Source organism: Filicampus tigris, chromosome 10 (genome assembly GCF_054856515.1).
Source record: "Filicampus tigris isolate MCC_2025a chromosome 10, RoL_Ftig_1.0, whole genome shotgun sequence".
NCBI lineage: Eukaryota > Metazoa > Chordata > Actinopteri > Syngnathiformes > Syngnathidae > Filicampus > Filicampus tigris.
In genome coordinates this window covers 3,967,937-3,991,750 of record NC_141226.1, presented here as the reverse complement: position 1 = coordinate 3,991,750, position 23,814 = coordinate 3,967,937, and the positions used below count along the sequence as shown (strand labels likewise).

Sequence of the window (23,814 nt, the reverse complement as noted above, 5' to 3'; positions counted from 1 at the left end):
CAAAACATTTCCAGATGGAAGGGGCAGGGTTAAGGTTAGGGAGCAACTTGCATGCTTCAAGCGCACTAGGAGAAGCTTATCCATGCTTTTATTTGCTTGATTATTGTAACTGTGTTCTTACTGGACTCCCTCAAAAGAGCATCAAACAGCTGCAGCTCATTCAGAACGCTGCAACCCGGGTTCTGACCACAACAAAGAGATCAGAAATTATTACTCCAGTTCTAAAGGCTTTATACTGGCTCACAGACAGCCATAGACTATATTTTAAAAGTATGCAACTGGTCTATAAATCACTGAATGGTGTAGGTCCTGAATAAATTCAAGAAATGCTGATTGAATATACAGTAACCCAGTAGGATTCAGAGGTCAGCAGACTCGGGTCAATGAGTGGAGCCCAGAGAATCAGCATTTAGCTGTGAAGAGAAGTGAAGTCAGCTCCAAGTGTAAAAGCTTTTAAATCCAGGTTAAAAACCTGGCTTTCCCCAATACCTATGATTAAGGTGCTTAAAAGCATTTCTATAATCGTTTCCGAAATCGTTTTGTAGTGCTGGACGTTCTTTTATTAATTTTAGTAACCTACTTTTCTTTACTTTGTTTTGAAATGTCTTAAATTGTTTTGTTTTTAAATGCATGAAAATGTTTAAGTGAAGCACAATGAGTTACCCTGTGTATGAAATGGGCTATAAAGCTGCCTTGCCGAGAGCAGTGATTCTCGAAGTATGGTGCGAGTACCATTAGTGGTAAAAGGGCTCCCGCTGGTGGTATGCGGAAGAATCATCTGTCATGTGTCATCTTCCAAACCGCTTATCCTGTACAGGGTCGCGGGGAGGTGCTGGAGCATATCCCAGCTGACAATGGGCGAAAGGCAGACTACACCCTGAACTGGTCACCAGCCAGTCGCAGGGGACACACACAGAGCGTCACTGAGCGGGAACCCATCCCACGCTACCAGCACACAACTCTGGCGTGTGTACCACTACACCATCAGTGACCCCACATGCGAAAGAATCGCTTAATGAAAACACAAATAAATTAACATTTAAAACAACAAATGCAATAAAACATATAAGAATGACATTAGTAGCTATGCATGCAGCCCGTTCATTTTTTTCACACCAGCTCAACATGTCTTGCTAAGTTGAGGTCATCCCTCCCAAGTGCACTGCTGGCTGGCCTTTAAAGGGACCACCCAAACCAATTATCATATACACACAAACCTCACATATCATTTGTATCATTTGGACCCAAAGCTGCCCAATGTGTCAATCAAAACATTATAGAGACATACAAAATACATACATACAAAAATAAAAGGAAAAAAAGTCACAATCCAATAAAAACCAAGTTCCTTGCAGCATTGCTTATCCTGGCCAGAAGTGGACCAGTCACACTTTACAAGGACCCAATGTGGCCTTCGTGCATACAGTATAAAGCCCAGGTTTGGATTAAGAGGATATGCCACCAGACTGAACTAAAGAAGTTGAAACTTGACTGTTCATGAAAATAATTCAATCTTTCTTTGGATAATTGAAATGCTAATAATAACACATCCATCCATCTTCTGTGCCAGTTACCCTCATTTGGGTCACGAGTCTGCTGCAGAGCATCCCATCTGACTTGGGTGAAAAGCAGAGTACTGGACTGGTCATCAGCCGTTAGCAGCTAATAACAACAACATGATAAGCATTTTTGTATGGTGTGCATCACCACTATCCTCAATGTGTGTGTGTGTGTGTAAATGTATTTCAAGATATTGTGCTACATCTTATTTCACTTGGCCATTTCACCCACCAAGTCTTCATGAAACAAACTGAAAAACAATGTGCCATGAAACATTTTACCCCCGCTAAAATACAATATGAAACACCTTTGCACCAGTGGTGTTGTGGTACATGTTGCTGCCTATCAAGCATCCTGCATGGGTTGGATTTCCTTCAGTGCTCCCCTAACCATGGCTAGTCCCCATCCCGGATTAAAAAAATAAATAAATAGAGGTGGTGGTGTCCAGAAGAGCACCCAATATAAAAGGACCTTTTACACTTAAACCTTTTTAGTCAGAAATCTTTTTGAAGCTAAAGAACTTTTGTCATGGCATGAAAACAATAGCTAAGAAGTTTAAAAATGATTCGAGGGAAATTGGCAGCATGGGCCTCGGACATCTGGGTCAACTGAGCTTCATTTTACCAGTGAACCCCCTCCTGGTCAAATAATAGTTATTAAAAAAAAATAATGATAATAATAATGATAATAATAACAATTAGGGCTGTCAATAGATAAAAAAAAAAGAGATATTAATTAATTATGATCTCCAATTAATGTATCTAATTCATCTTTTCAATCTAATTTTTAAAAAAATGATGAGAAAAGCACCCAAAACCCCCCACTGTCTGTATGCATGTATCTGTATTTATGGTGGAGATCTTTATTTCAATTACCCAGTCAGTTGCCACCTTGAGGAACTGCTTAGCGCATTTATTAGCCAAGTCCCTGGCTTCTGTTTTCACAATGATCAGTGCAAAATAAGTTGAAGTTCCACTCACCATCAATAAAGTGTCCAGTCACCCCCAAATAACCGTGGTTGGGAGTTGAGGTCCAGTGAGCTGCGATTATAGCAAATTTGTCTGAATTTGTCTGCAGGGTGGTTTTTATGATGGGTCATTGGACGCTGCTTGCAACACCTCAATTAATCTCTTGTCTTCAACTATGTTGATCGACCTGCAGTTCATCACTATTCACTTGGCAAGAACATCCGTCAGCCCGTCAGTCGCAGACTTGCTCAAATGCGAGCTGTTCTCGAGTTTAGTTTGGTGAAGAGCTTTGCAATGGCTTGCTACATTAGCATCTTTGTTGCAATCATTAGCTGTGGCTTTAGTCGCGGCTAGCTAATTTGCATTTATGTGGTAGGTTTGAACTGCTTCTTTGGTCAGCAAAGTCCTTACAAAGAAGGCATATCACTCTGCCTTTATCAATAGTGCCGTCAGAGCATTTTTTTAAAATTTACCAATCATCAGACCAACAACTCACATGCTCCTCCATTTTCACATCTTCTCTCTGCTCCTGAACTTGCCCTTCCACCTACAATAGGCGCTTATGCCAAACACAAATGACAGCCAAACAGTGTCCACTTCAGGGTGTGACATTGACCATTGTTTTTTACACAACCAACAAATCAAGCACAGGCCCATGCATCAAAATTGATCTCATCTTCATACAGAAATAGTAAAGATAAGGAATAAAAAAAATGATTTATGCGATTAAAAAAATGCTTTAACTCTGACTGTATTATATATATATATATATATATATATACTTGCAAAATAAATATTAAAATTCCCTCTTATTTATATATATATATATATATATATATATATATATATATATATATATATATATATATATATATATATATATATATATATATATATATATATAAATATATATATATATATATATATATTCATTCATTCATTCATTATCCATACCGCTTATCCTCACAAGGGTCGCGGCCGTGCTGGAGCCTATCCCAGCTGTCTTTGGGCAGTAGGCGGGGGACACCATGAATTGTTTGCCAGCCAATCGCAGGGCACACAGAGACAAACATCCGCACTCACAATCACACCTAGGGGCAATTTAGACCGTCCAATCAACTTACCGTGCATGTTTTTGGAATGTGGGAGGAAACCGGAGTACCCGGAGGAAACCCACGCAGGCACGGGGAGAACAGGACATTTTGGGGTGCCCACTGTAAATTTACTTGCAAACTAAATATTAAAATTCCCTCTTATTTATTCACTGTATTACTCATACTATGTAGCCACTCATCCCGAAAGGAGAATAGAAAAGGAAATGTCCAATTTATTCAACGTTTTCCCCTTCAGTACAAAGACAAATCTAATGACAATGACTGTTTTCAAATCTTAACATGGCCCTTTAAAGACAACCCTAAATACATTTTAATAAAACTTTCAAATACTCAACATGTGACATCAAAACTATTCCTTTAGGGATTAATATGTCTCAACCCAACTGTCGCTGAACATAACATGAGCACATGGAGCTGCTTCAAACCAAATTGAAATGCAAACAAAATCCTGCAAAGATAATATCGCACTCAAGGTTAGGGCTGCACATTATAGCATTTGCACATTGTCAGGGGTTGGGGAGCTACCGCTACAGTGAAAGGACAAACTTAAAGCTCGCAACAACAATGTGTGTTGCTTAAACTAATGACCTCAACCATAGAAATATGAATATATATTATGTGAATAAATAAATGAACAGATTGAATAAAAACAAATAGAGTTCGGAATGTGCTAATGGTTAATGTTTGTGCTACAGTTTAACTGGGCATGAAATGGAAGGATTTTAATTTAAAATCACTATCTGTTCAATACTACAGTGTATTAAAATACAGGTAGAAGTTAAGCAAGTATATATATATATATATATATATATATATATATATATATATATATATATATATACCATCTTTTCCAGACTATAACCCACACCTTTATATAAGATGCACCCACTCTATTTTTTAATAAAAATAATGAAAAAAAAAACATATACAAGCCACACCTATCTATGTTAAAAAGTTGTTATTTACTGCATTTACAGAACAAACTTGAACTGATAATGTACATGTATATACCTGAACAGATTATTTCCTACCAGTGCCTTTTAACATGGCAGCAACTTTGTTATGACTGGTTGTTTACGTGATGTATCGGTTGCTCTGCAGTTGCTATGGTCCTTTTATGCTTTGTCCTTTATGATGTCATATAGGCCTGAAGTCTTACAGTTTAAACGTTTGAGTTACACAGTGACACATTGTCAGTACATCAAACATTTTTTGGAGTGAGGATGCAAACTGTCTTCCAGTCCTGATCCCTGTTGTTACTCTGTATTTTTGTTGATAAAGACTTTTTACTCTTCAATGTGCGTGTCATATGTGCGTATGGGTCCAAATCCCGATCCTCACGTGACAACCTTTGCTGATTAAAACATAACAGAACCAAGAGAAAATATATAGTATTTATTTATCTTCATTTCTCCTGTCATCATCATCTTCACTGAAACCCATGAAGTCGTCTTCTATGTTGAAAAAATTGATATTTACTGCATTTACAGAACAATTTTTAACTGTAAATAATTATTAACTGCACATATTATTTTCTAACAGTGCCTTTTAACACGACAGCAACTTTGCTGACTAAAACGAAACAGAAAAAATAAAAAATAAGCAGTATTTATCTTCATTTCACTGCCTGATGCCACTTCAGTTTGTCAGTTAATGTCCACCTTTTATTGCTCTACTACATACTACATACCACCTAATGCATAACTTAGTGCACAGCGCTCTCGCCTGTTGAACTCCTCCACCTGCAGTCACACCCTGTTAATGGCAATTGTATTGTAATGTAATTCCAGTCAGAGAGCCCCTAGCGGTGGAAGAAAAACCCACAGAATAGCCGCACCTTTATATAAGCCGCATGGTTGAAAAACCTAGGAAAAAGGTAGCGGCTTATAGTCCGGAAAAAACGGTATGTAAACTTGACAAGATTTCTTAAATTTAGTATCACTTTGAAATTTTTAGGTTTCATAGTTGAGTATGCAAACAATTACATACCACATGTACCGTATGTACAAAGCAGAATGATTTCAGGAGTGATTGAGTAATCCCCTTGTCTCAGTCCTCAATCTCTGTGCCTCTTCATTGATCTGCCATTCATTCAACTTTGAAAAGTGTTCAGCTTATCCAACTCCTCTTATGGGGATTTGTTGCTGTTTGGCATTGGCACAGTGCTGATTCCCTTAAGCTCCAAAAGCACCGTCGGAATTTATCTCCATTTAAAAAGAGGATTAAAAGGCATGGTGCTTCAAGGAGCTTTCTGAGTGCAGATTTAAGGCTGCTAACGTACACTACAGACCATACACTTCATGCACTGTCCAGCTTGTAAACAATCAGATAGTATTGTTAATTTGTTTCACGAAGAATAATCATCAGTGTTCTAAATTAACTTTTTTGAACACCAGAAAATGTGGCTGATGACTCTTGCCAATCAGAATTTTCACTTGCCAATTATGATGATCATTTAAAAAAAAAAAAAAAAAAAAACTCTTGAGCTGGTTGCCCTCTAGACTGTAGCGTGAACTACGCCCAATCATGCTGCCAGTCAGCGTATCAAACATCACTATGTAGGTATTACGGCATAGTATTTATTCGAAATGTATTAGTCACTGCTAGGGGCCAAATGACTGAGAACAAAACATACCATAGAGCAGGGGTTTGGCATCGTTTGCATTTGAATGACGTCCGCTGATAGTGTAGTGGTACACACGCCTGAGTTGTGTGCGGGCAGCGTGGGATCGATTCCCGCTCAGTGACAGTGTCTATGTGTGCCCTGCGACTGGCTGGCGACCAGTTCGGGGTGTAGTCTGCCTTCGCCCATTGATGGCTGGGATAGGCTCCAGCAACTCCCCGCGACCCTGTATAGGATAAGCGGTTTGGAAGATGACATGATGGTATTTGAATGATTCTGATTCCGGTTCCAAACAATTCTCAAATTCAATTTATTTTGGGGTGTCCAAACTACGGCCATTAGTTTTTAGCGGCTCGCCGCACAGACTAAAATAACAAATGACACGGCCCGTTTTATTTGCCCGACTCGCACTACGCGGTTTACTGTACCTTCTACCCTGAGTGGCAAGGCAGGAAGGCGGAAGAAGTTCGTTCTCATCTCCCACGTCCCTGTTTTCAACCAATCAGTCACTGTTTAATAGAGCCACCTGCCATGCTAAAATCTTGAACAATCATTGTTTTGCTCTATTTACCAACTCGTTTTTTGTATACTATATAGTATTTATTAAAAATATTATAGCGTCAAATATCCTTACCTACACTGATGTACACTGATTTGTTAAATTTAACAAATATTAATATAAAAACTTCTGAACTTGAATTTATGTTAATGTTTTCTTTTCACAGGAGCATTATTTTTTAAAACGTCATGAAAATAAATTCAGACATTAGTGTAAATGATCACTGAGCTCTCACTGATGGGCTAACCTACTGTGTAGACAAAAGTGGAGCAATTTGGTGATCCAGTTCAGTTTAGCAGCGGGTACAGCGTGTGTTTATGTGCATGCAGTGGTCACACACATGCGATTGGTATAGTTATGCTAATGTTATTTCCATTTGAGTTGACCCACCGTCTTGTTGTTAGTCATGTCAATGTTGGTACAGGGCTCTAAGGTGCACCCAAACCTCGCGGTGTGTCAACTGAAGAAAATTATAGGTTCTACACGTACAACCAACCGAAGTCTCCTGAACTCTAAAAAATATATTCATGATAAATATTGAAGCTTGAGGGCAAAAAAAATCGACAGCACAAAATAAAGGGGTTTGCATTGTAGCACAGCATTATTGGTAATGGATGGTGCTCTTACTCCATGCTTTGTCTGTGTATAACGACGAGGTTGTTGGGCACTTGTAAATAAAGCTTATGCTACACGTTCAATGGTTTACTAAGCACATAGACCTCGAACCACAAACAAAATTGTTGGCCATATGATTTTGTCTCATTTTTTGTGACAGAGGTCAGCCTTTGTACAGGGATATATTTGCATTCAACCACTCATCACTGGAATATGAGTGTTGCTCCTCTGTGCTTAGGTGACTGCGATCAGGTGTTTGTTGCAGAGGCATGGAGGAGGAGAGCACGGCTGTGGCAAAAACAAGTGCAGACATGGAGAAAATGGGGGAAATTGTGCTTTCAGCAGCAACAATGTGCTGAACAATGTTATAGAAATGAAGTGGAGGAAATGCAGAATCATCATCTTTGTCATGTACACAACACAAACTAAATTTGACCTCTGCATTTGACCCATCGCAGTAGTGGATACAGAAAACACACAGTGTTAGTGTCACTTTAAGCATGGGTTTGAGGACCCAATTGCAGGAAAGCGGAAAGCACTAAAAAAAAAAACATTTAATCGCAAGATTAAGAAACAGGCAGACAAGGCACTCAGAATCATCAAAAATACTAAATGAACAGAAGTCCAAATTAACAGGGCTCAAAGTAACCAAACAAACACTATAGGAAAAAAAAGCCTTGACTGTGCTAGACTTGACTTGACAAGGACTGAGACAACAAACCAACACCAACAAAGAACCGACAAGGACAGAAATAAACCAGGAAAGTGAAATACAAACAACTGACGAGACAACAAGAAACATCTGGACAAGACAAACGTGGCTGAAGGAGCTGACTGGAAGACACAAGGGACTGGGATGACAAGCACAGGTGGACGGGCACGATAACCTAGCAAGACAGATATAGCCTTTGGCTGAGTTCACACTGCAGCTCATTCCCGATTTTTTTGTCAATATACAGCACGTTTCATGAGTTTTTTCAAGCACAGCAAACACTACAATTCCGATTTGACCTGTGCCTCTTTTGTGTGCGGATAAAAATCGTGTATCTATGCGATGAGTCTGCAGTATGAATGCTCATCCTCACACATCCCATCTATACGTCATTAAAAGCCCAATATGCAATCCAGATGGGTGAGGAAAAGGGTTTGGGAGACTATTGACAATCGTCAGTGAATCTTGTTGTTTCGAGTAATAGTGTTTGTTGTCTTTATATTTGAATCCCGCTTGAAACATGAATCATACATTTGAGATATTTGGTGAAAATAATTCAGCCACGACGGTTCATTTAATACGCGCGGCAATGAAGTGACATCATCTTTAGTAGACGTTTCTAAAAAAAGGAGTGTTGCATCATTTCCCCAAAATATTTTTACTGCTGCTCTGGCGAAATGAGATGATAGAATGAGCTCCTACACGCAGGACCATATTTAATTTCATAAACACTGCCACGTGACGTCGTTTTTTTTGGTGCACGTCGCTTGACGTTGTACTTTGTGAGCAGGAGTGTCAAATCATGGACATGTTGTGTTCAAATTAGAAGTCACCTTTGTTTTTGTAATATGAATGAATACATAAAAAGATTAGATCTTACAAAAAATCTGAATTAGGCATCACGCTGTGCAGTGTGAACATAGCCAAAAAGTGACACAAGGAAAACATCACGAAACCAAAATCTAATCAATACCAAATCAGTAAACGTCAGCTCATGACACTTAATGGCAGACACTAGAGCAATGTGATACTTATAGTGGAAGTCAACCCAAACATATATTTTTTCAAGAATATGTTCGATGCGGGCCCACTAGTTGAAACAAGTCATTCTGATAAATGTTGTGTTTGTGGATTAAGAGTTAATCCACCCGTTCTTAGCCATCACAGGGCACGGCCATTCTGTCACTTCTGTCGACTGAAAACGTCATCACAGTTGTTCAGGTAACGACCAATCACAGCTCACCTATTTTCTGAAGCTGAGCCATGATTGGTTGTTATCTGAGCCCTGTGATGTCATTTTCAGTCGACAGTCGTGACAAAATGGCCGCCCCTGAGATGGCTAAAAACGTTTGGATTTTGCTGCTTAACTCATATTCCACAAACACAATATTAATTATAATGCAGCGTTTCAACTAGTGGGCCTGCATAGAACATATTCTTGAAAATAATAATTTGACTTCAACTTTAAGCACCTGTTTGGGGCTTCAGTGTCTTGCTCAAGGACACCACAGCCATGTAACCACGGGATATTTGGGCAGGATGGTCCACCCACAGTGGCGATCTTAACCGCAGCTTCTTCACTAATTTACTAACTAACTAGCTAACTAACTAACTAACTAACTAACTAACTAATATACAAATTATATCTATATGGAGTATGGGGTAGTAAAAAAATGTCAGTGATACTGTAGCTCAGTTCTTTAAATAGACGGTGGAGCTGGGATTGCCATGTTTTCACTAACAAGTTCATTTAATATATTTTTTTTGATCAGGAAAATAAAAAGAGTTGCCATTTTCTATTTTATCCATTCATTTTGGAGAAATTAGGAAATAATTGACTCCATGAATAATGCCTCTCGTTAATTAGGCCAATGGCTGCGCCCCCTACTGTTCTATCCTTGTTCAGCCGGAGTCACGGGAGGAACCGATTCCAAACTCTCGATTGTAAATCATTGTACTTTCATTGCTTATAACGTCCAAAAACGGCGATCAATTGTCACCCAAATTTATGTGGACATCCCTACTAATGCCCACTTCAACATATCGAAAGGATTAACCCCTCCGTGGCTGATTTGTATGAGAATGAGGAAATGTGGAGGTGCGCAGAGCTACAAAGGCCGGGACCAGCGCACACTGCTTCTTTGCTTAAAAAACAAAACAAAACAAAAAAACACTGATTCTTTGCTGATCACGGTTAGGACGGGCATTAAACACCAGTCAGGATATTTACAGAGACTGAAGTGGAAATGAGTAGACGTGCACATTTATTTGGATGAGAAATGGCCCCAACACGCCATCCAATTTGGAACGTAAACAGCCGAAAAGGTACGTTCCAATGCGGCTACACTCGGTTGTGGAGTCAGCCTCGCTGGAACTTTTTGTTCACTGAACATTGACGCTTATTTGATGAGGGCTTACCTCACTCTCTGACGGCTGCAAGCGGTGTCGGACAACGCACACGACTGCTTGGGCTTTTGTTTAACAACCTGAAGCTATTTGTTGCTATTACCCATCTTATTATCCTACCTTTAGCCGGGGAGGGAAGAGGGGGGTGTAAAGCTCCAATCTGCCTGCTGCTCGCTGCAAGCCGCCGTCCGCCTCCTGAGAGTTGACACGAGTTTAGCGAAGCTAAATGTCCGAAATATAACCGGTCTGGGTTCGTGTGCAGTCATGCTCTTGTCTGTTTAAGCTTGTGTAAGTGGAGGAGCAATCGCCACGGTATTTTTGATTTGTGGAGGTGATCATGATGAGATCACGTTTTATGTCAATAAATCCAAACTATTGTGCAGAACACTTTAATGCTTTCACAGGTCGACGTGGACAAGAGTAGTAATGTGCATTTGCATTTAGGTGGCGATCGGTCGCCGTTTTAGACAACAGAACTGGCAAAGCGAGCAATATTACCACCTTGCCTTCCTCCAGTGACGTAGACCACTGAGACCGAAAACATAACATAAGTCACGCGCCAAAAAGGCGCGGGGCAATTTGACGTAAATCTAATCACAAAAAAGACTTTTAAAGCACTACAAAGTCTTTTTTTTGGGGGGGGCACTTTAGTGCTGATGTCATTTTTACATGCAAACCTTTTATATAAGTGCCAATGTTAAGCTCACCCAAGTGTCCCTTTAAGACGCTGCTGTTCAGAAGGTAGCACTGCCTTGTTAAAATGCACTCCTTCAAAGTTTTCTTTGAAGCAATTGGTGACATTTGACTTCACAGGTTTGCGGTGGAAATAAACATTTGGTAAATACTGTGCACAAGTGCAAAGTAGGAAACCTAGTCAAGTCTTTCATCACTTCATGTGATTGCTCTTACTTCACAAGACTTCACTCATTTTTACATGTATCGATATTTGACTAATTTAATCCCACTTGAGCGTAAAGTGGACGTGTGGTGAGTAATAATTCTGCCACGCAAATGGTGAATTTGTGATACGCGTCAATGATGTAATCTTTAATAGACATTACCATCAAATGATGACATCGAGTACCAATCGGCTCATTTCTCCAAAATGTGTTTACCATCTCCCGCCTTGCTCCTGTCAATCTAGTCCAGAGGTGGGCCGTTCCAGTCCTCGAGGGCCGGTGTCATGCCTGTTTTCCATCTCTCCCTGCTGCTACACACCTGATTCAAATGATCATATATTCAGCAAGGTCTGCAGAAGCTGGACAACGATCCTGACCATTTGAATCAGGTGGGTTGCAGCAGGGTGACATATAAAGCATGTAGGCCCTCAAGGACCGGAATTGCCTACCCCTGATCTGGTCGTTCCTCGATGGAAGGCCCTAGGACATTCCGATAAGATAAATGAGTTAAGTGCTGTATGTCTTCAGCGCAAGATCTCTGGTGCGGAGAAATCTTGCGTTACATCTCAAGATTGTATTAATAACTTGAGATTTTATTTAGTAATTACCTTCAGTGTTTTCCAACATTGTTGTTGTTGATCCACGCTCTTATTTTACTTTAGAAAAATCTCACAGTTAACCTCCCAACAAAAATAACCTAAAACATTTGAATACTGAAATGATGATCTTGTCTCAATTCAGTTGTAAATGTACGTACTCTGTGTGAAATCTGGACTTCTTTGATTGAACAAAAACCTGATACATTTGCAGAGAGCTATGATTTATTCTGTTGTATGAATGGCAAAGGTCATTACGATTTAATGGAAAAACATTTGTTTTTTTCTGCCTGCACAATAAATTTTGTAGAGTACATTTTACTTAAATCGAGGAAAATTATACTCTGAAAAAGATTGTTTGACCCCAGTCCAAACAGAGTAAAATGTACACTTAGAAGAGAGTGAAATATCCATCCATCCATTATCTGTACCGCTTATCCTCACAAGGGTCGCGGGGCGTGCTGGAACCTATCCCAGCTGTCTTTGGGCAGTAGGCAGGGCACACCCTGAATTGGTTGCCAGCCAATTGCAGGGCACACAGAGACAAACATCCGCACTCACAATCACACCTAGGGGCAATTTAGAGAGTCCAATCAACTTACCATGCATGTTTTTGGAATGTGGGAGGAAACCGGAGTACCCAGAGAAAACCCACGCAGGCACGGGGAGAACATGCAAACTCCACACAGGGAGGCCGGAGCCGGGATCGAACCCACGACCTCTTAACTGTGAGGCGGACGTGCTAACCAGTCGACCACCGTGCCGCCGAGAGTGAAATATTCAGAGTATATTTTTCTTAAAGTACTGCATTAATTGTACTCCAAACTATTCAAATCAACTTTTATTCAATGAGAACATAAGTTACTCATGCACATTTTACACTGATAAGAGCCCTGTACTCTGAGTGAAGACTTTTTGGTCCATTCTGAAGATTTGCTCCCGCTCTAGTGGCTGGGGAAGGCAATTGTGCTTCAAAATATTTAAATACTATACACTACTACTATATGTAAAAACTCAATTAGAGGAAAAAAAATGTGACTTTAAATTTTTTAAGTTTAAAAAAATTACTCTATTACTCAATTTTGCTGCATGTCACTATATGCCGCTGGCATAGATAGACAAAACTATATTTCTGATTAATACAGTTAAATGAGAAAAATACTGCAGCAAAAACAATATTAACATTCTTCCTGAATTCTTTAACTTTTAACCAAACTATGCAAGACATGGTTTATTTTCCTAAGAGTCAATGTATACTAAACCGAACTGAAAAGTGTGACCAGAAAACTGAGATACAAGCCAAACTGTGGATTTTGTGAACTCTTCCACCCCTCATACAGTATATACATACATATTTGTCTGCGTGTGCATGCGTACATGCATGTTTATTCCAGTTTCTGATGGTATGCTTTGATGAACAGATGGTGATTGAGGAGTTTTTTTCTTTAAATCTCCAGAGATGCATTATCAAATATTTAATTAGTGATTGAGTGCCAAAGGTGGGAGGAGTGGAGCACTGAAAACTCTGTGGCGAATGTCTGTGTTTGGAATGGGGAGCAGGCAGGGCATTAGATGAGCGCAGCCTACGGGCAGGGGTGTTGGGATGGAGGAGTTTGGTGATGTATGGTGGGTTCAAGGAGTCGTGGGATTTATAGGTCATAAAGATAATTTTAAGGAACATTCCATTATTCTTGATATGCCAGACAACTGTGTACCTTCTATAAAGATAAAACCCATTGCTCTCTAACACTTCTCACTAAAACCACATTCCTCTCTTGAAAACAGTTAGGTACTTTCTGTGCAATATGATGACAAATGGCGCCAAAGCCTTTGTTAGGAAAAATGTCCCTTCAAATCTAGTATAGGAGAAGAACTAAGTTTATAGAAAAGTAACAAAAATGAATTAAATGATTGTTTTCATTTTCCATTAAGAGTAAGACAGAGATTCTTCCTGTGAAATGTTCGTTCATTTCATTTTGACAATGCATCATTGTCAGAGGTGTCAAATCCAGGTCCAGGAAGTTAAAAACCCTGCTGGTTTAGTATTGAAGGACCTGTGGCTAAAGCCAAATTGTGGCAGGGTGTTTAATTTATGGTCCCGGATTTACATCCATCCATCCATCCATTATCCGAACCGCGTATCCTCAACAGGGTCACGGGCGTGCTGGAGCCTATCCCAGCTGTCATCGGGCAGTCGGCGGGATACACCCTGAATTGGTTGCCAGCCAATCGCAGGGCACACAGAGACAAACAAACAACCACACAATCACACACTTAGGGGCAATTTAGAGTATCCAATTAACCTACCATGGATGTTTTTGGAATGTGGGAGGAAACCAGAGTACCCAGACATGCAAACTCCACACAGGGAGGCCGGAGCCGGGATCAAACCCACGACCTCTGAACTGTGAGGTGGACGTGCTAATCAGTCGATCACCCTGGTCCCGGATTTGACAGCGATAATCATTAATGTTTTTTTTTGTTTGTTTGTTTTTAATAAATTCTACTCAAGATTTGTTAAATTAGGAAGAGATGTGTGCATTTTATCCCAAACAGCGTTGCAGACCAATGCACTAATTAGAAGCGAGATGACTGGCACACGCAAATAGGTCTGTTCATCTAGCTCACCAGGGATTAGTGATTATTTGGAAACATTTTGTATTTATCTAATACATCAGTAAAGAGAAAGAAATGAAAACAAATCTGAAGGATTTTTTTTGTAATGCTTCCCTTATAGTGCCCCCCAGGATTGAGTCCTATGAAGGATGGGAGTGGGTGCTATGACCACCACATTGGCATTGATTGCTCTGATGGGTTCAATGGAGGTTGTGAGCAACTGTGTCTCCAGCAACTAGCACCTTTGGAAGATGATCCAACTCTTTACAACATCCAGATGTTCTGTGGGTAAGTTAGTACTGTAGTTCAAAAATATTATGCTAATAATTGTATCTATCTATTTTGCAAAACTTTAAAAAATTGATTGCGATTAATCATATTTTTCAATTACAATTTTTCACGAAGTTTGGAATCGATATTCACTTGACGAAAATCTTGGAATTAATGCGGAAAATAATTAGTACAAAAAGTATATATGTGATTCAAAGATTGTTCTAATAGCTTTCTTTGATCGTTGAATACAATTATTTTCCTCTAAAGTACAACTGTTGAATGATACACCAAAGATGTACAACTAATATGATATTTGAATTTGGTTTGCATTGTGCGCAAATTAATTAGGATTTCTCCAATGAGCTGTCTAGCAACTTTTTAAAGTAAAACTATGTTAAAGTCCGTCTTTGCAACAGCGACTCTCCTCTAAGTTTGGCTGCACAGTGAGCAGAGGTCAAGCTGCCACAGAAAGTAAAAACAACTGAGTTGACAGTTAATTTATTTTAGTGCGTTATATCATTTAAATTAATCTCCATAGTTAATGCTTTAACCTTGACAGCTAAAAAAAAAAAATATATATATATATATATATATATATATATATATATATATATACACCGTGGGTACGGAAAGTATTCAGACCCCTTGAAATGTTTCACTTTCTGAGCCATTTGCCGAAATCCAAAAAGTTTTCATTCCCATTAATGTACACTCAGCACCCCATCTTGACAGAAAAAAACTGAAATGTGTACATTTTTTACATTTTTGCAAATTTATGAAAAAAGAAAAACTGAAATATATTATGGTCATATTTAGACCCTGACACATATTATTGAGTAGAAGCACCCGTTTGAGCTAGTACAGCCATGAGTCTTCTTGAGAATGATGCAATACGTTTTCACACCTGGATTTGGGCATCCTCTCCAGTTGTGTCAGGTTGGATGGTGAACATCGGTGGACAGCCATTTTCAGGTCTCTCCAGAAATGCTCAATCAGGTTTAGATCAAGGCTCTGGCTGGGCCATTCAAGATCGTTCACAGAGTTGTTCTGAAGCCACTCACACTTTATTATTTTAGCTGTATGCTTCGGGTCATTGTTCTTTTGAAAGGTGAACCTTAGGTCCCAGTTTGAGGTCCTGAGCACTCTACAAGAGGTTTTCCTTCAGTATATCTCTGCATTTGGCCGCATTCATCTTTTCTTCAATTGAAACCAGTCGTCCTGTCCCTGCATCTGAAAACCAACCCCACATTATGATGCTCCTATCACCACGTTTCACTGTAGGGATTGTATTGGGTAGTTGATGAGCAGTGCCTTGTTTTCTCCACACATACCGCTTAGAATTAACACAGAGACACAATTACATGCACTGTGGGCTGTATGGTCTTATATAGAGAGGTGTGTGCCTTTCCTAATCAAGTCCAATCAGTTTCACACAGCCGGACTCCAATAAATGAGCAGAACCATCTCAATGAAGATCAGAAGAAATGGACAACATGTGAAACCAAATATGAAGGTTTTTTGCAAAGGGTGTGAATACTTATGACCATAAGATGTTTCAGTTTTTCTTTTTTCATAAATTTGCAAAGATTTACACATACCTGTTTTTTCTGTCAGAAAGGCGGGCTGAGTGTACATTAATGAGAAATAAAGTGAACTTTTTTTTGTTTTGGCAAATGGCTGCAATGACACAGAAAGTAAAAAATTCAAGTGGTCTGAATACTTTCTGTACTCACTGTATATATGAGTAGTAGTAACAATAATATCATCCATACATCCATTCATTTTATCAGAGCTGTGTATTTTACAAAAAATTGCAGTCCGTTTATCACCTACAGCCGGGGTACCCTTCCGCCGTCCGCTTATTTGTCCAGGCGGACCAAATAGTAATCGCCTATAGGCCGGTCCCACCACATTTTAAACGGGCTTGGTTTGTGTTTCCATCTACAAACTTCCAACAATTATTATTATTGTTATCAGTAGTAGTAGTAGTAGTATTGTTATTATTATTATCATTATCATTATTATTATTATTAACGCTAAAATGTTTTCTAGCTGTATTGAAGACTACAAGCGGGGGCCAGATGGGAGATCATGCCTGCCATTATCTGATGCCTGCTCAGATGGGATAGACTGTGGGGAAGCTACGGACATTCCGGCTAACCAGACTGTGTTTGGAGACCTTTTTTATGGCTACAACAATCACACCAAAGAGAGCACCTCTGGACAAATCCTCAAGGCAACATTCAGGTAAAATGCATGTGAAGTAGAGCACTACTACTACTACTACTACTACTACTACTACTACTATTACTACTAATTGCATCCCACAAAGGAAAATACAGAACAATGTAAATATGATGGACAATGATTTAGAGTTCACTCTGGTTCATTATTGATTATATGCACGTAAAGTGGAAGTCAAGCCAAACATAATTTTTCCAAGAATATGTTCTATGCAAGCCCTCTGCAGCTCAATTGCATTTTTTTTTTTGCCCATATGCGGCATATATCTTATTTTTTTAATGCACTGTGAACACTACAATTCAATTTTTTTTCAAACCCAACCCAGTCTCTTTGGTATGTCAATATATATAAGATATGTATCCAATGCATCTGCAGGGCGAACATTATCCGTAGACGTTTGACCTATACGTCATCAAAAGCCCAGTATGCCCACGGGGAGAGAAGAGTGTTCGGGAGATTATTGACAATCGTCCATGAATCGGCAAAGCTGTTTCGAGTAACACTGTTAACTTTATATTTGACTTTAATATAATCTCACCTGGAACTTGAAGCATAAATTGGATGTTTGTGGTGATAGTAGTAATTCATCCATGCAGGCGGCTCATTTATTAAGCATTATGGTCATGACGTGACATCATCTTTAGTAAACATCTCCATGAATTGAGGAGATCATGGCCTCATCCTATCAAATTGTCAATATGAGATGATAAGATGATCCGCTGCATGAGGGACCATATTTACTTCCATATAAACACTTTGCCACATGATGTTGTACTTAGTGCACATAAGTGTCACATCACGGATGTGTTCGTTCACATTAGACGTTGTATTTGTTTTTTTAATGTGAACAAGTATATCAAATATCCATCCATCCATTATCTATACCGCTTCTCCTCACAAGGGTCACGGGGCGTGTTGGAGCCTATCCCAGCTGTCTTCGGGCAGTAGGCGGAGGACACCCTGCATTGGTTGCCAGCCAATCGCAGGGCACACAGAGACAAACATCCGCACTCACAATCACACCTAGGGGCAATTTAGAGAGTCCAATCAACTTACCATGCATGTTTTTGGAATGTGGGAGGAAACCGGAGTACCCGGAGAAAACCCACGCTGGCACTGGGAGAACATGCAAACTCCACACAGGGAGGCCGGAGCCGGGATCGAACCCACGACCTCTGAACTGTGAGGTGGACGTGCTAACCAGTCGACCACCGTGCCGCCCATATCAAATATCATATTTAACAAAAAATCTGAATTGGACATCATCATAATTGTTTTAATAAGTGATGGTCAAACATTCTCCCTCAGGATTTTATGGTAAAGAGCAACATTTTTGGTCCCATCAATTACAGCAAGTCATTCAGATTCTGAAAAAGCGAATCAGCCCAAGACCGTGTCAGCTGTGTTACTTTTATATCAGACATATGCCACTTCTCCATTTTTCCCCATCAACCAACAGTGGAAATTTCGAGTCAGTGATATTTTTTTCTGAAATGGCTGCTTTGCTAATGGTGTTTTTTGCTCAACCCGATTCACCATTTTGTGAAGTATTTTGTATTGCTGTGCTAAAGAGTTTGTATGGCTAAACTTTGGCCTGATGATGGGTAGGATTTATGTCTAGCATGCTTATAGGAGTGACTACCTTAAGGAAAGTTTGACTGAGGAGGCATTCTTAAATTGCATATGTCTAGATCCCCACATGCTGCTTGCTTAATTGTGATAGAGGAGCGTCATTACGATTCACAGTTAGATCAGTTGTCGACAGCAGATAAGGTAGAGCAAAGACACTCATCTCTTGGTCGCACTGCTCTGTACCATGCGATCATCATAAAAGGGTGCTTCCCATCTGTCCCTGAAGGTGGAAAGTCTTTAGAACTTGAAATTCCTTTAATGGTATTCGGTGGCTTCTGAGCTTTGTTCCTTGCCTCGACTTGATCTCAGGGGTGTTTGGCACTTTTACAGTTGGATGCACTCGCGGGGCAGCCCATGGATTCCAGTACATTTTTCAGGAGACGTAATAATGCCTCTTCTTTTTGCTCCCTCCCTCCAAGGAGTATGCTAACAAGCTACATGCATGTTGGCTTGATACAAAAGCCCTCACTTGCCCTCACTGCCTTGCGTACCTCAATTTCCTGTATTTTGCTTTGCAGGGCAGACATTTTGCATGCCAGTCAGTTACTCTTGTTATGACAGTGGCCCTGGCTCCACTACAGGCTCAGGGTCTTAAGATTCTACTGATCTCTGCTTGCAGCCACAATCAGGTCATCCGAGTTTCAGATGTTGTGCTCCATTTTGCAAGGTGGTTGGATCTGAGTGTGAATGTGAACAAATGCAATCTCGTCCCGAGCCAGAACCCTGTTTTTGTGAGCTGTTGGCAAACTGCATGTGCCTAACACTTGCTTTTAAAGTCACACTCATTCAGCAACTCTGCTTACTCAGACTCTCATCATGCAATGCAATGGAGGGAGAGAGACGGAGAATGAAAGAATGATGGATGAAACAGTAAAGTTGATATCAAGAATATAAACCTCAAATGCTCTAATCTTATTTGAAAGTGCTTGTGAATGGAACATTAAAACATACTTTGAAGAGTGCCAAACGCTTCCTTGGTGATGAAAGAGGAAGGCAGACCTTTTGAGAGGAATTCTAATGGAAGTTCTAATTTATAAGACATGGCAGTGAATAAATAAAATCCATCCAGGATTCAGTGTGCTGAAGTGAACCGGACCTGATGAATTTTTAACATTGCCATTGTTAAATATTGTGTATGCAAAATGAACCAGATGTGTGTGCGTGTGCGCACATGTGTGTGCGTGGGGGTGCGTGCGTGTGTGTGCACGTGCGTTTGTGTGCGGTTGTGCAGGTGTGTGTGGCTGTGTGTGCTCTAACCGTCAGTGGTGTGCAGAGACCTTTGGAGGGGCAGATGCTCAAAGTCAAAGTGGGCACGTGGAACTTTTTTTAATTACTCTAGAAACAACATACTGTAAACGTGTGCACCAAATGCTAATTTGTGGCCATTCAATACAAATTTATAGCTCCCTGTTCAATAATTGTGTAAGCAAATCGAGAGCTACTTTTATGTAAATGGGAAGGTAGAGACCAGTAATAAACAAATGCGGATATCACAGTCAAATACAAAGATACAAAGACATTCTGATAAAACTGACCGTACATTGTAGGCTATTCATGAGAATACAATTCTAAATGACACTTGCCAATCTATTCAGTCTTCAGTAAAGGTGCACACCATTTAGATGTCAAAGTTGTTAAATTAACCCACAAATTTGTATTTTGTCCACTCATTAAACTGTTTCATGGTCAAACATAATTGTGAGTCCATATATCATTTATATTATGGCTATAAATAAATAATAATAATTAAAAAATCAAATCATGTCTGGGGCTCCATGTTTTTGGATCTATTCTCTGGAGTTTTTTATCACCCTCTCCAAAAAACACACAAAATCCTGATGTGTGAAGGTGGTCCACCTCACTTTGTCCATCCACGGCATATCATTGTTTCTCTGTTATCAATTACTTAGTGATCATACTTTTTTTTAAATTTTTATACAGAGTTACTGTAAGTGATAAACTTAACATTCAAGCAAGTTCATTAGTACAATAATAAAAACATAAATGTCAACACTACAATCATAACACACCTGATGTCAACTTATTTTAGTTAACTATTCTCTTGAAGTTAAAGTCCTTAAAAGGAACTCCGACTGTATTGAAGTTTGCTCTATATGGTTTATTTGGTTGTTAGTAACATAATATGATAACCAGAGGTGGGCACCTCCACCCTTGACCTGGGTACCCTTCCGGCCGCGACCCCCCGCCCATATTCGTAAAAAAATATTATTAAAAATGATAAATTAACGGTATTATTTTACCGTTATAAGGCCACTGACCGACTGTTCCAAAGAAACACATGCTCAATTTGTTTTTTTTTTAAATGTTGGGGGCCGAAAAGGGGCATCAAGGGAATAGGGAAATGTGTCCAGGCAAGTGTTGGGTGCAGCTGATGATGAAGTCCAATAGCCAGTTGCAGATGAAATCGTTGAGGCCCAGATCATTAGGTCATTGCAAACCAATTAGACTGACTTCTGGCAATGCAGACCAAACTCTGAGATCATACTGGGATCAGAGAGCACATACAAGGCTTTCTGGTATCCAACACTCCCCCCACAGCACTCTCCTCGGAACACGGTCGCAAGTCCACAAGACACATGGAAATTCATCCGGTGAACTCCCATGCAAATTCAAGGACCCTTCTTGAGGATGTAAACGTGGTCCACTGTTCCACATTCAGGGTGTGGACACACTTGCGCGCGCACCCACGCACACACTCACATACACACACACACAAGAGCCCCTTTTCCACCAAATAGCCCAGGAACATTTTAGTTCCTGGTAATATAGGTTCCTGGTAACACAAGTTCCTGTGGCCCAGGTGGTTTGCATTTCCACACCATCTCATAGTTCTTGGTAAATTATGCAAATGAGACTGATGACACATCAGTGGGAGATGTTGCTTCCCTACTCATTACTGACACCCTACATCAACATCAAATTGCAGGTAGAGAATAATTAAGTGACATTTAAAGACAGCATATTATTCATCTAAGTTTAATATTGGGTAACTTTAAAATACACAATCAATATTCAAATGTGTCAACATGAAAATCAGAGCAAAAGTATTGTTGCTTAATGCTTGTGTAAACATATCTTTTTATTTACCCTTTATCTCGATAAGGCAGTGATTTATATATGTATTTTTTTATTTTTTATGAAAAAGTTTTTCCCTAATACACATAATAGCTGAACCTATTTGTAGCATATATGAGTATATGTATTTGCTTTTATTTTGCCATGTTTTAATCTGCTATCTGTAGGCTGGTCATCTTTGCAAATAACATACCTGGATAAGTAAAAGTTAAATAAATGAAATAAATACATGTCTTCATTGACAGCTCTTATGGAGTTTTTAATTGCAGCAGCGTGAAGTTTTGGAGAAAAAAGATATACATTTTCAACGTTTTATTTGTGCACATTAAAAGACAAAATAAACACAGCCAGAAGCCGGGCTGAATTTTCTAGTCTTGCACCCGGACCAACTCGGCATCGTTCGCAACTTGGAGAAGTGTCTGGCTTGCCACATGTCATTTTCTGCCACTGTGAACTCCTGGCTTGTGATTTCCATTTCTGTAATTGAATCCAAGGTCCCATCCCCTACGCGGTTTCCTATTGATGATGATAGAAACGCATATTTAATAACGGAATTGTCCTACAAGCTACTGTAAGTGAAACATCTTACTGGCACGGGCAAACGCTGGATGAGGGTTGCTTCTTGGTAGCCTGACGGAGAGCTCACACTTGTCCCTGCATTGGAAACTTCTTCAGCATGTGCAACAGCTGCTAATCAAAAAACGTGCAGAAAAATGTCATAGTTTAGTATTAGTGGATATAAGTCAGTGATTTATGCGGACATTTGCATTTTATGTTCAACAGTTGTTTTTTTTAAATATATTAATTCAGGTGCAGTGTTTTATTTAACATGCAATATTTTATTTTTTTCATGAGTACTGTACCTGAGTTTATAAAGGTGGAAGCTATGTTGAGGAGGCAGAGCCTGACCTTTGGCATCAGCCTGTTATTGCTATAAGTAACTAAAAAATGCTACTGAAAATTGCTGCAAGAGGTGCCAAACTAAATAAAGCCACAATGTATTTCTGTGAGTATAAAAGGTATTTTACCTCCATGCCTCAGAAACAGCAGCGCAGCAAATCCAGGAGCCGGGAAGAATTGATTGGGCTCCTTTTCCGCTGACATTTTGACATCCAAAAGCAAAATGAGTAACAGTAAATAATTTAAATGCTCTACAAGTTATTGTAAAATAAAATTTACCAGGACTGGCGATGCTTGAGTTGCAGGAGACACTGTTCTTCTGTGTGGCAGATGTTGACGGCTCATGATTTCTTCACTTGAAACTGTCTCAAAATATCCATCCAAAACAGCTCTAAATCAAAAATACATGCCCAAAAAAGGTCAGAGTTCACGATTAGATTATATGGGCCTGTAATTTAAGTCTTATGTTTGCATTTTATTTTTAACATTTATTTGAGGTAGAAGTTATTCATGCAATGCAATGCAATGTTTCATTATTTAGGTACATTTTTCCCTGTATGTAAACACAATATTTTATTTTTAAACTGAGTATTACAGTAGCTTACAAAACGAATATACTTTCTGTAAATACAGTAAATCCACTATCCTGTTTTATGAATACTTCAGTGGTGAGACTTTGAACAGCTAACAATTTTCAGTGTACATGCACAATCTGTGTTTCTGCTGGAAATTACTACAACAGGTAACTAAATTACAATATTCCAAGTATTCCTGAGTATTTCGTGTTTAACTTCGTCAGTAGCACCACAGCAGAATCCATTGCTCTGGTGTCCAAGAACGCGACCCATGGCGTCTAGTTGATCGTACAATTTGCTCACTCGACGGTCATTTCCACTCCGGCCGGCTGTTGTGACCCGTGAGCATTTCATTCGTTTTGTTTTACCTTTACATCTTCCATGGCCTTGTTTTGCCGTGCGAACAGTTTAAACTCGCCTTGCTC

General features: G+C 39.5%; 1 protein-coding gene across 8 annotated transcripts in view; it reads left to right on the top strand.

Moving 5' to 3' along the window:
• astn1 (astrotactin 1) overlaps positions 1–23,814 on the top strand; it is a 454,796-nt gene that overhangs the window by 188,754 nt on the left and 242,228 nt on the right. For all 8 annotated transcript variants that reach the window (XM_086042243.1, XM_086042247.1, XM_086042246.1 and 5 more), the window contains 2 exons: positions 14,791–14,957; positions 16,995–17,189. In XM_086042243.1, the coding sequence (XP_085898369.1) occupies positions 14,791–14,957; positions 16,995–17,189 (362 nt within the window). The remainder of the gene's footprint in view (positions 1–14,790; positions 14,958–16,994; positions 17,190–23,814) is intronic.